Here is a 16271-nt window from a genome sequence, read left to right on the forward strand (position 1 = left end):
TTCTTGGCTCTGAAACAGAAGGACATTAAAAAGTGACTTCTGTCTCAAAGCAGACAGCTCGACAGAACTCCATTTCACACAGCCTACGGAAGATTTTGGTTTGGTTTCAGTGCAGAATGAAAAGTTGATCTCTAGTCCCACCACTTCATGGCACCTAGCATTGCCCTCTAGCCAGGCTACTTAGGAGGCAGTTTCTAGGACTGCCACCTGCAAGAAGCTCTCCGAGGGATAACCACTGTGGTGGGACTTCTAGGGAAAGATTTGAGGAGCCTGGAGATCATGTTTTCCATTTGGTGGCTTAAATTACGAAGCTGTAAGTTACACTTCTAAGCATGCAGAGTAAGTAGGGAGCGTTTTCGTTTCCGCCTAAGGAAACTAAAAATCAAACTCATGGATTCACACATTCTTTCTTTGCATTACCTAGTGCATAATAACTAGAAAAGTATTGCTTGGTGGTATTTGAAGCCAGAGGAAAACAGTGAAAAAGTTGGTCTTACTTGAGGAGCAACTTAATTCAAGTAACTCCATTCAAATCAAAGTAAAACCATTTTCCAGAAAAGCAATGCTCTAAGGCAGCCTGTCCCAAAGGAGACATTCATCATTTGGGTCTAATCCTTCATCTGGTTGATATCTCGTGACTTTTACACTGCCACAGGATCCTCCTGAACTCAATGCAACGTTTCTTATCCACAGATAATGCTCTAAAACTATCCGCATTGGAAAAAAACAAGTTGTGAGTCTTGCTGGATTAGAAAAGCAGTATGAAGTTTTATATCTCAAAAATGCAGGACATGGAAATATTAGTATGTTGTGCAGAAACATTAATATATTCATTTCTCCCCTGACATTAACAAATAACTTTAAAAACTGAATAGCAGTAGCTAAAGGAAACAATAGCAAACATATATACCATTTACAGTGTATTTAAAAATGTGATAGGATACAGTATACTCTTTTCATAGATAATTGAAAGAAAAGCTGTAGCTTACAATGAGACATTAAAGATAGGATTCATGTCACTTACTTAACTTTAATCACCTGAAGTGTAAATCTTTAATCTGAGTTAGACTATGCACTTTTTATAGCCAATAAAAAGAGAGCAAGATCTGCAGAAGACAACTCATCCTAGTCTAAAATGGGTGCCAAAGCCTCAGGGATGAGGTGCCTTCTGGAGGTACCTTTTCTTCCCCACTGATTGAGGGAGCCTGGACAGCAAGCCTAGACCAGACACACATTTTTAGATGATTAAAATTAAGAGAGAAGTAGCCCAGCGTACACATCCAGGGATCCCACAATGTTTAAAGCCCAGGGGCGATGGAGAGGAAAGCGTGTGTGCCTCCTTTGCTGGCGTGTGGCTGATGGGGTGAGGCTGGGGGTCCAGGTCTGCAGAGCACCGGGGTGTCAGCAACCAAACCTGCAGACCTTGGAGAAGTTGTGGCTGCTGGATGGCTCGGCTTGCTCAGCATTTGGGAACTCACTGCTGATGAGCTCCCTCCACAAAGCTTATGCCACTCTGGGTTTATGTGAGCAGGGAGAAACTGCAATCTGAAAAACCAGCAGTGACCTCTGGGGCTCACAGCATTAGGATGGTTCTTCCTGACAGCTTCAGCCATGCCAGATTATGAGCAATTAATTTGTCAAGCTATAAAAATAAGAGCATCTGTATATTGAAGCACTGTTCATTTAAGATAACAATGCCATACTTTTCAGCATCATAACATTTTTAATTATTCTAATTCTTCCTTTTTCCAAAAGGCCTATTCATTATTGCACCTGTAATAAATTTACAATGTGTTCTTACTTTACAAAGCTAACTATGAAAAAATGGCTATCAGGCAAACAAACTTATTCCTAACAGCATTTGACATTTTAGACAAAGGGAAGATTCCCCTGGCTCAAGATCACCATTTTTTTTTCCTGACTAATAATACGCTTTTGTCACTAATATTGACTAATACTCTATGCCTTCTCCTTCACCATTGAATTTTAACCACATTTCTTTTCAGAGATGAATTGAGGTTCCTCTCTATTGGGGATGTAGTTGTAGTCTTCCATGCACCCTTTTGCAGTGTAGCACCGCATGAAGGGAGGGAGGGCGAAAGCCACAGTGACAGCCCACTCCCACCTGCGTGTCGTCCTGCCTCTGGCGAGCACAGGACAGTGGTGAGACTCTGGTCCTGCCGGCTTCTCATAGCCTGATTTTTCCTTCAGGACTGGCAGCAGGCAGTCTGCCCCATCCTCCCTTTTTGACCCTGGTTCTCCCACCATAAGACTTCAGATCTGCGTAACTCCTACATGGCTGTGTCGTGAAAGATGGTGTTCAAGCTCACTTCCTTGCTTGGCCAAACTGTAGCCCCCATATTCCCAAAGGGGTCACAATTAATGTCCTTCTTCCCCGTTAGCCCAGCTGAATCTGTCAGTAGTTCTGTCTAACCAGGCTTATTTCTGCAAGCCTTTCCTTCTCTTTGACCTTTATATTTCTCTGTGTTCGCCTTTATATGACACAGGCAACCAAATTTTCAGCACCATCCCAGGAATATTAAAACAAAGTTTAATAGTCATCATCATTAGGGAAGTTTTCTTTGCTCTTAAAACCATATTTTTTCCATTTTCACTTTCATCCTGGCTCTTCTAGAGCCTCTCAGGCAGTTGGAGTAATTCCTCTGATGTTACCCTGAGACAGAAAACATAACAGTAGTCATATATCTGTGACTGTATACTCAGATTGAGCAATTTCATATTCAAAGTTTGTTTAGAAAGTGTAATTGCATTTGCCCTTCTGTGCACAGACTTCTGTATTTCTTCCCAATTTATCCCTAAACGTGTTTTGGTTCCTGACCACTGAGTTCCCTTCAGTCTGTAAAAAGCCTTCAGGCAACTGAGCTATCAGCACTACGTTCATTTTTTTCCTCAATGCTGTTTTAGCAGTGCCATGAGACTTCTCAATGAGGCAGCTGAGCTTGGCCATATTCCAGTGGATGCCTTTGGGCACATGGTCTTAATTTTCTTCCTCATAGTAAACCATTCAAATCCGTATTTTCTTTTTTAAGGCATTTTGAATAGTTCTATTTTCTATTAGAAAAACAAATTACAGTAGTAAATCTATTTTAACTAGTATGGAATAAGGAGCAAAATTCATCAATATAATGTCATTTACTCAAAACCCAGTGAAATGTATCTGACTCTTCACTCCTATCTCTCTACCTGTATTTATATATTACACTACCCCATATGTGCACATCGGTTTGTGTCATACATGAAAAAAACCCCAGATTTTCTTTTTTAAAGTATATAAATTCAATTCTAGCTTAACATAGCATATCAATGAACTGACATTATGCTGGCAATATTCTAGCTCTGTTTCAATTTTTGCAAAGTTCAAAGATATCTTCCTAAACTTAGGAATTTTTTATAAGCCCCCTGATGCCGGTAGCCTCCTCGTGGCCTCTCCTCCTCCCTGCTCTCATAAAGTTGCACTGCTGCACCATGGGGCTCAGGGAGACCCGCAAGGCTGGGAAGAGACTTCAGTATCTTCCACTTACAGAAGTTTGTGGATTGGTCCCAGTCCAAGCCTTAATCTACGGTGCATTTGTACTTGGGAAAAGTCCACTGATTTTAGTGAAGCTGATGAAGCTCATGGAAATGTGTTTGTTCAAAAATTTGGTTTCATGAAATAAGTACGTGCCATGAAAAATATCAGTGTGATGCTGAGCAGGCCCATGATGTTCAATGTGTAAATACTTCCTAGCACTTTGTGACTCCAGCTAGAAACACAGCAGGGCAAACTCCGTATCTAATCTGAGCATATCACTAACCTGTGGTTTTAATAGGCTAGACAATAACAGTGTGTTAAAATCAAATATCTTACCAGTTTCCAGAGCACTGGTGCCTGCAGGTGCTGTACACTTCCCGCTCTCACAGACAGCAGATATCACAGGGCTTGGTCCATAGGGAAGGGGTAGAAATCTCCTCACCTGATGTCATTCAGCACCCGCTCCAAAACAGCAACCCTCATGCTGGATGAATCATTCTCTGGAGGTGCCTGTCTCCCGCCCGAGACTGCAGAGGAACCTACATGATGACTTAAGCCTGATTAGGCTAGCTGCAGTGAACCCAGTCTAATTCAGCAAAACACTGAAGCACAAGCACAAATACCTTGTTGCTCATCTAAGCGCATGGGTATGCATTTCATTTGATCATCAGCTTGTGCAGAGGTCAGTCCGACGTGCATATGTTTACATTTCAGAATGTGCTTAATTCAGGGCCTAGGATGGTTTGTTGTACTAGGGCCTTAAAAACTGATTTTAGGTCTAGACAAGGTGGTCAATGGCTGTTCAATACAAATTGTTGGTATACTGCAGCCATGCCCCATGGGGGAAAGCTATACCACCCCCTTGCATTAAAAAAACCTAACCTAGTATGAAAAACATCATTCACTTGAAGGAAGTATTTTCAAATTGTCCATGGGCATCATGAAAACTTGAGGCATTTCAACCAAAACGGTGTGAGATACAGGCATATGAAAAAAGGAGTTTGGAGTGGAAACCACAGTAGTCAGGACTGTTAACAATAATTACCCCCGAGTGATTTTTAAAACACAGGGGTTTTTTTACTTACTAAATTGAAGGTACATGTTGCAATTCTACTCTTCTTCCACTCTCTCTTTCACAAAGTTGATTTAGAATTGATTTTCATTTCTCAAAGTGTTCATTATGAAGGGAGCCCATAAGTATGCAGTGAAATCCCACTGACTTCACGGCCTTTAAGGGAAGCAGACGTGTAACTGTCGTGTCCATCTCTTCCCCTATAGCTCCCTACTGCTCTCATTACAGTTGAAGCCAAATACTCACTTGACAAAGCAATAGTGAGTACTTCTCTGCTTTGTGGTCTGCTTCTCTGCTCCGGCAGACTGTGTGTCTTCCTTTCTTCTTTAACATCTCAGACACCTAAAAAACCCTGTTAGATTTTTATCTCCTTGATCTTTTTTATAGTGTTACATCCTGAGCTAATGGTACTGTAGTATATGCAAAGAATTTCCATTTTTTTAAAGTCTAATAATCTGTAGTTAAAATTACTTTGGAGAATATTGTTACAGCTGTGTTTGAGTTACTAAAAATCAGATTCTTGGTGGTATAATTTGATATAAAACTATTTCATTATCATAATCACTAGGAATTAAATTAGAATTATAAACCAACACTGGCTCAGGAGTTAAGTCGTATGAGCTAGAGAAAATTAGGCTGACTTGCACTCCAGTATATAACTTCCACTTTTTATTCTGTACGTACAGATTAAGTAATAGTCTTACTAATAGCCCAGTTCTGATTTTAAACTGCAGTAGCTCTATTTATTAATGGGGGTTATTACTAGCTTTCACTGGCATGAGATCACAATTAGGCTTCCTATCTTAATTTCTCTCAGTATATTATTTGGCCAGAAGTTATACAGCAGAAGCACATCACTCTGGATGCTACGAACTAAATGAACTCTCTAGGGAAGAATTTTTTGTTTCAGTGAATCAAGTTCATAGCTGAATCTGTACAAGCAATAGAAGCTGCAGGTATGCATCAAGGACAGAATTTGGGTCCATCATCAGCCACAATTGTGTATTTAATATTCTAGGAGTAAATCCAGATTAGAGTGATTGCTGTTTCTCTAATTGACTGTAGCGACCTGATACGAAGCCTCAAATTACAGTGATTGGTTTCCAAAAAGTCTATGAATAGAATTACTGCCCGTGTGGGACTACTTGCCAAAGGGCTTGCAAGTGTAGTGTTTTATATTAAATTGGATAAGAAATAATAATAAAAATAATAAGTAATAATAAATGTATTTTTTCAGAGTCACTTTTCTGTGAAGAAAGGAGCTGCAGCCTTGGGTATTGGTACAGATAGTGTGATTCTGATTAGATGTGATGAAAGGTAAGTAAAGATGCCAAATACAGCTCTTTTTATCGGTACATAGAAGATCATCAGGTGCTCAGCTCAGAGAGAGCATACAGGATGCAGTCAACAGTTGGTATAATTCATCATAGTGCTATCATCTTTAGCAGCCTTACAGTGATTTATCCTGCTTGAGGAACTGACTCTGTCAGTAGCTTCTTTGCAAGTCAGTTTTTGGAGCTCATCAAAAATCTTAAAGTTCCCTTCCTCAGGGATTTCTGATACTGCTTTTTCTTTCATCCTGAAATGAAACAAAAAGTCCAACTAACAATCATTCTTTACACGTTCTGCTAAGAAACGAGGAAGAAGCCTGTTTTGGTCAAAATGGAGCATTTAGACACATTTTGATCCATTAAAATGAACTGAAGTGAGCCTTTTAAAGCAGTAAAATATTAAGGCGCATTTGCTAATGTAATTCTATTACTTCATGCTCTCACCATCCTTCTCAGCTGGACCACACATTTCCCCCAGTGCCTTTGACGGGGACACCCCTGCGATGGGATGTGGAGAGAAGGGTCTTGGCAGCATTGTGGGCAGCATAGGCCAAGGAGGGGGATGGTCCATGGAAAGGAGTAGCACAGCAGGCACCTAACCTACAGGTCTCATCAGCAGTACGAAACCGGTGGTAGATAACTTCTTGCTTAACTCACCCAACTAAAAGGTTTTGATTCTCTATGAAAACCCATTTTGAGAAGGCAAAGGAATATTAACAAAATCAACATGTTCTGATGAAGATTTTAAATTTTAGGGAAAACATGCTTTCTATGGGACAAAAATTAATAGAACAGTCCTTATGGTTTCTACTGAGAATCTTTTCAATAGAATATGCTCTTACTATGAGTCCCAAATATCATTGTTATAAGGTATTGAATTATTTATGGCTCTAGCGTAAATGGAAGGTTTTACTGCTATCAAAATACTCTGCTCCCACATTAAAAGAAGAGCATCAACTAAGCAATGTACAGTGCTAATCACAGCATCTGCATATTGACTTACGGGCTTATTATCTCTTTATTAACAAAAGACTGAGCACACCTTGAAGAGGAATTAATGACAACATCAACACAACCAACACACATCAAAATAAACCTCCAATTGTTTCTGTTCACTAAACACAGACATGGATCAATGAAGTCACGTCTTCCTTTTCTTCTTGTGCAAATTCAGCGTGATGATTTTCTGTGAAGACCACAATGCTTACCCTGCCCACCCTGAAGTAAACAGCGGGATTACTGCGTGTCTCACCAAGTCCCAGCAGACACCACTGGGACAAAGCGGGCTCTTTGCACAGGATGTGGGCTTGTGCAGTGGAGAGGACCCTCTGTGAAGATCTGGGCCTGTGGGAGGGTGAAGGAGCACCATGAGATCTTTTTGATGTTTCCAGCATGACCAAGCACACTTCTTGGTGGCTCTTCTCTTCTCCGTCCTGACCCACACCTGCCAAGTTTGCCTTGTTTTGTTGTATCATGGGACTATGTAAATGTGTGGTGAATTTCAAACCAGGAGAACATGCAGAAAATCATGTTCTTGCTCATACCCCAGACTGAACAACCATATATTTCCATTGCCTCTTTTACTACCATGCAGACATCTTGGTAGCAGTAGCATATTACATGCAGGTTTGGGGTCAAAACACTTTAGTGTGGTGTGGCAGCAGTGAAGACTGTGTGCAGGTGTGGGTAATATGAGAAGACTTAGACACCAACACTTACTCTATGCTTGGTGTCCTTTTGCTGCTGAGTCTCTTCTGCCTCTCCCAAAGCCAACCTACTGCTTGCTCCTTGGTAAAGCTTGGCATACTCAACATGACCAGGGGCTAGATAATCACTTGTCTTGGTAAAAAAATTTTGGCAATGAAGGGTTCTGCCCAGCTCTGTGTCTGTTTGTATGCACAAGCTCAATAAATTAGAAGCCATTAAAGACCAACATCTAAACTATGTTTGGAGGAGGAACTCATTGCCTTCCTTTGGCATGCTTTTTTTTTTCTTTATTCTTCTAATGATCCCAGAAACAGTTTTTGAAGATAAGACAACTACTGCTTTTCTCTGAACATGTCATGTAACTGGGGAGAGCTCACAATGAGTTGAATACTCTTTAGACCTTGAATTTCTATGAGAAAAATCGGGGCTAATTTTTAGACAGATTTTGCAAAAAACTCAGCAGTGCAAACCCATTTCTACTGAAATAGTTACTGACTTATTGTGAGCTGTGTAAGGATGAAAACTTATAAAACCTAGCAGTATCTTACTACAAGAAATTAATTTCTTTTTTTTTTATTTACATCCGTCCAAATGTCATGAAAACGCTTCAGGGGTTTTTTTTAATGTAAAAGTAAAACTAAAACTCGTGGTTTTATTTGTTTCCCTAAAACTGCTATTTTGAGTTTTAGTAAAGGGGGTTTTTTATAGCAACAGGAAACAATGCTTGTGATAGAAAAAAATGTGTCCAACTGTACTAAAAACTGAAAAAGTCCTTCAAAGTACATATACGCATAAAAATCTAAATGGACAACACTTAAATCCAGTGAAGAGTTTATTCCTGTAATGTGGGGAGCTGTCATGTTTGTATTGCTGTTATGCATACTCTCTTCTTAGCTAGTCTTGCTTGTGGCTAAAGCAAAGAAAAACTTAACCTCAATATTCAATATCAGCACTGTTTTACCTTGCACCTAATTCATTTACAGGATTTCATAAATTAGCCTTCAGGCCTTATACTGCTGAGTCTGAATCTTAAGTGAATGGTTCATACTAAATGTGTTGCAAATACAGTATACAGTCAACACAAAGGGCCTGACAGTGCGTTTAATGAGTCCAGACTAGTAGCTTCTTCTCATATCCTGCTTCAAGCAAATGCAAACATGTAATGCACCAAACTGTGGAATAGTTGCCCTGAAATGAGTTCATCCCTCAGATAGAAACACGGAAACGACTGCTTACACCAGAGCTGAGTCACGCTGCTCAAGGCCATGCAGCTCAGCTGGCATTTTTTGTGCCTGCTGAAAGGGGAGCATGGGGTTTGGCACCCAGCAAGCTTCTTGGGACCCTGGGCTAAGCCTCTCCCTGGGAGCCTGGAGCATATTCCCAGGGCTGTAACATCAAACAGGACCAGGAGGCTCCATGGAGCAGCATCAGTCTTTAATAAGGGTGGCCATGAGATAACTTGTCTCAGTTACCATCACCATATTGATGCAAGCTGGTTGACAAAATAATTAGGGTAAAAACTCAGATTAATGGTCAGAGTCTTTCTGTGCTCTTCAGTGCTGCATAAGCCTTAGGCAAAAAGTTCCTTATTTGGGTTTCCTGTTAAGTGAAGAAGTAACAGCAAGAACTGATTTCAAGATCAAATTTCTAATAGAACTCTCTCTTGCTCCAGAGGGAAAATGATCCCATCAGACCTTGAAAGAAGAATTCTTGAAGCCAAACAAAAAGTAAGTTTACTAGCTTTTCTGCTTCCAAAGAAAAAAAACCCAAGAATGATACAGCTAGTTGTTTTGCTTTCCTTGGTAAAACAACATAGGCTTGCCCATTAACTTCTGATTTATTTCTCAGAAATGTAGCCTGGCAATTAGTGAGGCAAGAGTTGCTGACAAAATAGGTTTAGAGCTACTTTATAATTTCCATGAGCTATTTGGCTTTTTTTACATGTTCCTCTGCATAACATCCTCCTTTTTTATATTATCAGCCTATGATGCAGTTCCTCAGCTGAATATTGGCAAAAACAGAGTAATCATTTGGATAATTTGTATGTATTTTAACATGTTGAAAGTATTCCTCATAGTTATCAAAACAATGGAAGATAAACTAAAATCCACACATCTCTCAAAATGCACTACTTTTGTATGTGTTCATTAATAGAAGCTAGAATTAAAACAACAGATTACTAAGTATGCAATGAATTTAGCCCTGTGCCTTCAACAACATTTATGTAAATAATAATTAGAAACACAGCATTCAAAGCTCATTGATAACACAAATCTTCATTAAAAGCTTCCTTTGGCTAGGAAAAGCAATATAGTAGATAAAAATGAAAGGCAACATGGCAACAGAGTACCACCCAAACCTACTGACCACGTACTTCACTTTGCAGAGGGAAGTTTAGACCTTTTCGATAGTTTAAACCCCAGCTCTGCAAAAAATGTAGCCACTCTTTACCTTTGTTGCTCTGAGTACTGCTGATGAAATCAACAGAACTACAAATGAATTTAAAATGAAACACTGGTATAAATTATGGCATGCGGCGGACAGTGAGTGCTGCTCTGTGAGGCACAACATTTAGCAGAGGGAATCCAAGAGATGGTCCCTGGCCTCCGTGGAGATTGCTGTCTCCCTGCTCTGCAGGAGGGATGGGGCTGGAGGTGAGCCCCACACCTCCCCTGTGCATTGCCCCCAGGGGACACCCCCAGACAAGATGCTCCCACTGACAGGACTGGGCCACCACACGTTCAGATGCTCACTGGGATAATTATAATACAGCCCAGGGCACAGTTCACCAGAGATATTTCTTGCACTGTGGTGCCTGGGTGAGGTTTGTTTTATGCAACATCATGCAGAGCAGACCTCTTTGTTTCAGGCAGGTGGCATGGGGCAGAATTGTTCTTCTGAGCCCTTACCTGTCTCATGCATCCTAATAAATGGAGCATGCTGGTTTGGAAGTTTGCTGCCACCTTAAGGTAGAAACTATAATATCACTGGCATCTAAACTAAGAGAAAACCAGTGTAATGTAGCAGGGATGTCCTCTAGGAGACACTTGTGGGCTCACCGTGGAGGCAGCACAAGAGGAGTTGGGGCTGCTGCGGACTGAGGAGGCTGCAGCACCCTGACCTTGCCAAATACCTCTATGCTTTCTTGCAGGGATTTGTTCCTTTTCTGGTGAGTGCCACAGCTGGGACAACAGTGTACGGGGCGTTTGATCCTCTCATAGCTATTGCAGACATCTGCAAGAAATACAAAATCTGGATGCACGTGGATGTAAGTATCATCTTATGTAGGAGGTTGGATTACAAGGTGTATTAGCATTAATTTATTCATTTTGGACAGCGTCATCTTGTACAAAAACCGTTGTATTTGGTTCCATTAATTAAGTCTAACATCCAAGCACTGACTTACCACTCCTCTGAAAGGCTAAGGTAAGGGGGACATTTTAGGAGCTGTGACTGCGCGGTACTTTTAGCAACTGGGACACTTAAGATGACCTAGTTTGAGGGCTTTTGGCCTTCAGTTTTATCTCTAAATGCCATTAGTACAAGAAATGTATAAGAACCATACTGAGCACTGGCTCAGCTTCGGCAGCAGCTGCAAAATAAATACATAATGAAAAAGGCTACATTTGTCTGGAATAAAGTACCGCAAATTGCTGAACAGGTTAATGCAAATGCTAGAGAAATTTATCAGATTGGCTCCTTAGCTTTATCTGGGCTCTTACCAATAAATCTTTCTGAAGGATCATCTTTCAGCCCTAGAATGGCTTTTGTGTCATTTTTGCAAATCCTTTCTCCAAAAAGGCTTGGTAATTGAATTTCCGTAAGGCTGGATATCTTGCTTTTGGATTACTTTGTCAGCCAAAATCACTCCAATTCAAAGGAAGAATTCATGTTTACCTTAAATTACTTCTCAGTCACATGAAACGCCTGCTTGTCCCAGATCTCTGTGAGCAAAAGCAAATGAGCAGGGGGCAAGCAGTAGTGATCTGAAATATGATGAAAACTCACCAGAGCAGCTGAGATCCCAGTCTGGTCTGTTATCATCACGTAGTCACTAAAAGAGAAAAGGCAGCTTACCCAGGAGCAGCTCTGCAAGTCATTAATTAGTGTGGGGCAGCCCAATGTGTCAGTGTCAGAGGAGGTGGCGAGGGAGGGGTTAGCAGACGGTAAGGGATGGCACTCGGATTATGGGCTATAAACCACTGCTTCCAAGCTACTGGAAGAAAATTGTTAGTACAGCTAATGCCTCAGGCCCCATCTGCCTGGTCATTTTGGAACGCGCCACATCAGCAAGAAGAAAGAAAGGGCCCCAAACTGATGTGAATGCACAGATGTCATCACGGAGAAACGCAGAGTTGTCTTCTCATTAAGATGTGTCTTGCCTTCTAGGGAGCATGGGGTGGCGGGCTCCTGATGTCAAGAAAACACAAATGGAAGTTAAATGGCATTGAAAGGTATAATTTATTAACTTTAATTAAATACATTTATTAAATTTTACATTTTAACACACTTGTGATTACCATAGCAATGTCTATAAATAAAAATAAAAATCGATGTTCTCTCCAAGATACAGTGTGAAGAACTTGTGCAAACTGTCCTTCCAGTTGAAGTAGCATTGCTACGTGCCTTTGTTCAATGCTACAGTAGTGTGGCACTTTGTTTTGTCGTACAAACAGCAGACAGTTCTTGTTTGCTTTTTCATTCCTTCCAGCATACATGTGCAGCTCCAGAGTGGTTTCTGCAGCATCCACTGGTTCAGTGTCCAACATGAATTAGCAATTGCATTCCTCTAAGAAATGAATCTTGGAGGTCTTGCATGCTGAAGTCTTAAGTATAAAAGGTGGATGCACCTTCAGTTTGGACAGGTGTCCTGGCAGTCACTGACCACTGCTCTGTCACTTCTGGAGAGAATATCCCCCTCCAGGCTGTGTTAATGACATCTTCTCAGTAAATCTGTGTTTGGATATACATAGTCGTAGTCATGAGCTCATGAACATTGCACATACACACAGATGAACATAAGTGATGCCAGTCCAGTTCAGAGTCTGGAAATACTGAATTTAAACTTACAAACAGCTGCTTATTCAGAAATTTTTAGTTAAGGTGTGGAACTCCTTGCCATAGGATGTTAAGATTTACCTGTGTTCAAGGGAAGACAAATAAAAACAATTCGGGACTTCTGTGAGCCACAAATGACTGGAGGCTCAGAGAACATTTGGAGGAAGGTCGTATATGCTTGCCCTGTTTTGTGTGCTTCCCAGGCACCTATTAAGGCCACTTGCTGGAGACGGTACACTGGACTAGATGGAGTCACTCTCACATTTGTGTATTTTTTGAAGCTCATGCTGTTCGAGAGTAAATTATTATTCCATTCCGCCTTTTTTATCTCTAAATCGAATTGCTGTTCCTTGCCAATTAAAATTACAAACAACTTCCTCATCCTGTTCCTGAAGATTAGGAGGATACCTTGATGATTCAGTTCCTTTCTCATACATCTCACATGCAAAATTTGGAAATCGGCCAATGGTTCTATGAATTCAATTTAGTTAAGTTAAGACTGCCTCCAGCACTCCAAACTTACATATTGTGCATTAAAAGGATATGCATCCAAATATCCAGCAAGTTAGAAAAATCTACCCAGTTGCCTGTGAGGACAGAGCATGAAAAAAAGAGTTTGCTTCCCAAATTGCTGTCCAAATTCTGCTGGAATGAGAAGTTCAGGTTGAATCTATATTGGACAGCTTTCCAAATAATACGCTTTAGATCCAAAACTCCACTGGATTTTATCTAGTGCTTTGATAAGCAACATCTCCATATGTTTGGCAGTGAATTAATGAAGTTTGTCATTTCCAATGCTGTTCCTCTGCTTGATGGACACAGCAGCTCATTTCAGTTTGTCAGATTTCAAATGTGGGTATCTTTAGAGGAGACTTACTAGACCCAACTTTTATGGACATTCCTGTTTCATGGTAGATACTAGAGTACAACCCAGTCATTACAGGTCTGGATAGAAGAGAACTGGAGCTGTTATTCATGTTTGATAGGGGAGAAAGGGACAAGGAGGAGGGAGCATTAAATGGAGCACTCTGTGCTCTGAGTACTCCCATCCTTCTGGTAACAGACAGTCCAGAAAAATACTCTTGTCAAAGGCAGGAGGAGTTGCAGGACCATCCTCACGGTGCCCTCCAGTCCCCACATGGCAGATTTCAAGCTGCTCCAAGGCACCCTGAACGCCTGGTGTCTGGAGCAGATCAGTCTGGCCACCGTCAGGAGTTTCGGTCTGGTGTCCCTCTCCCAGAAGCTGGGGCAGGGGGTGACAGCTACACGTGAAAAGCATGTTTGCAGCTGAATGAGTGCTCTTGTACAGGGTCTGGGCATCCTTTCCGGGGCTGTGGCTGGTCAGTGAATGCACCTCAGTCTGTTTTTAATGATGGCTGAGGACCAAATTCTGCCAGTCTTGAATCTCTCCTGTCATCCGTTTGAAATCTCTAAAGGAAAACTTCTCTTTTTTTTTTCTGTCTGTGACCCACAGCCAAAAAATCCCATAGCTGCTTGGTGCTCAGTTATTTGGGTGAACGTGAGATGCTTTAAAAAAACATCTGTGGATACATGTAGCTTTTTTCCTTCACTGTTTGGCTCAGTCAGCAATTTCTTCAAGCAGATACTGATGGCTGAAGCCCAGAATGACTGGTAACAAATGAAAAATGGTGGATTTTTATTTTACATAATTAATTTTTTTCTATGTGCAATTGGGATGTAATTGGGGAAATAAATGACCTTAGGGTAAATTAAATGTTTTAGGCAGATAATTAACATCTGGCTGTTGTCAGTAAATAATCCTTTTGCATGAGAAAACCCATACCACTACTATTACCTAGAAGTCTTTTAAAGAATTTCTGCCTGATTCTGCGTAGACACAGATAAAAATTAAAAAGTATCGTATCAAAGGAAATTCATAGACCTGAGTGCACGTTCAGAATCATTAGCTTTGGTGTTGCAATCAGATGACTGACTCTGAGCTGATTAAAAGCTGCCAAATACTCGAAAAGCCAAGCCAAGTGGCCAGATGTTGCCTGTGTAAGCCTGTTCCCTACAGATTTTGCATCAGACACTTGCGCAGTCCCATTTAAATAGCAAAGAAGAAAGCACAGAAGTGCTGCCCGGTGTCCATGCGAATTTTGGAGTTGCTTGCTTTGAAGGAGTGAAAGCAATTTGGCAGGAAATGATAAGGACTTGCATAAACCTATAGCGCTGTCTCCAAATCCTACAAAGAAAAATACTGCCAGATTCCAACATGCTCACCTCTGTTCACATAAGTGTTACCTGCAAGTGTGTCCTGGGTCCTTTAAATTTCACATGCCCCAGTTGACTGTTTTATACCATCAAAATTCAAATCACTGCACTACATGAAATCCTGTGCACTATGCATCCTTGACAGCCTGCCAAATAGGACACAAATGTATACATCTATCAGCTAATCATATGTAATAATAGTAATTAACAAATAGCCAGTCAAGCATAACACAAAATTAAAATAATAAACAACTGGACAATCTTCCATTCAGCCCTCGCCACAGTCCCAAATGTCTCTTCTCTAAGCTGTATTGTGACAGGACCCTGTTTGTTCACAAGATCTGGGCTGACAGTTATTTTTGCAGTGAATGTGTCCTGAAGGGAGGCAGGATCAGGCTCTTTTGTGGAAGCGTGGATCAGTTCTATGTTTATTACTATGGTAATTTTGGACCCAGGCCTTCAGTTGTGTGAATTATCATAGCCAAACTAAAATGAAGGAGCTATGAAAATTTACCATCAGCAGAACACTGAGAAAAATTACTTTGGGCCAGGTTTTCCAAGTTACTCAGAGACTCAGAGGTACCCAGAAGTATTTAAGGGAATTTTCAAAAATGCCTATGTGAGCTACTTACTAAAATCTTACTGAAACTGGAATCGATGGGAGGGAGTATGCTAGTTTGCCAGCTTCCTATCTGCATCTTTAATCAGCTGTGCGACTTTAGAAAGTTCATCAGTCAGGTGGGTGTTTTTGTCCTATGTTTATGAAGTATAGATGACTCCCCAGAAAGTTTAATACTGATGAAGTTCAGTGGATAGAGCCATTGTCCTGCGGTAAGTTGCCAGAATTGTCATCCAAAAACCAACTAGAGTGGATTAGTTCCCTTATGAAGGCATTACTTTCCTAGTATCTGCCATGATTATTTTCAGCTTTGCTTGCTCAGAAAAAGAAGAAAGTGTGCATTACTACACATTCATTATTATTAGTACTAAATGTCTCCATCGTTTCACCACCATAGTACAATGTCTGAGTTTCATGTGGTTTGCTGTCCCAGGGCCAATTCGGTGACCTGGAACCCTCACAAGATGATGGGTGTCCCGCTGCAGTGTTCAGCCCTGCTAGTAAGAGAAGAGGTATGTCCCAATATACTCACTTCTCTGATCTTTTCTGACATTTTGCTTCTGAAAATACTGGATGTTTTCCTCATAACTGTGTCATAGCTATTTGCTAATGTGATGAGGATTATAAAAGAAACTGAGAAGTAGACCTCTAGTTACATGCTCAGGCTGTGACTGCAAAAGGAATTAAAGCAGCTGTCTAGCAGAAATGATAGATCAA

At 40.8% G+C, this 16271-nt stretch overlaps 1 protein-coding gene across 1 annotated transcript in view; it reads left to right on the forward strand.

Moving 5' to 3' along the window:
• Window positions 1–16271, forward strand: part of GAD2 (glutamate decarboxylase 2) — a 41243-nt gene that overhangs the window by 16155 nt on the left and 8817 nt on the right. The window contains exons 8-12 of the mRNA XM_076331726.1: window positions 5842–5921; window positions 9315–9369; window positions 10794–10910; window positions 12032–12096; window positions 15988–16066. Coding sequence (XP_076187841.1) covers window positions 5842–5921; window positions 9315–9369; window positions 10794–10910; window positions 12032–12096; window positions 15988–16066 — 396 coding nt within the window. The remainder of the gene's footprint in view (window positions 1–5841; window positions 5922–9314; window positions 9370–10793; window positions 10911–12031; window positions 12097–15987; window positions 16067–16271) is intronic.

Source organism: Aptenodytes patagonicus, chromosome 2, assembly GCF_965638725.1.
Source record: "Aptenodytes patagonicus chromosome 2, bAptPat1.pri.cur, whole genome shotgun sequence".
NCBI classification, from domain to species: Eukaryota; Metazoa; Chordata; class Aves; order Sphenisciformes; family Spheniscidae; genus Aptenodytes; species Aptenodytes patagonicus.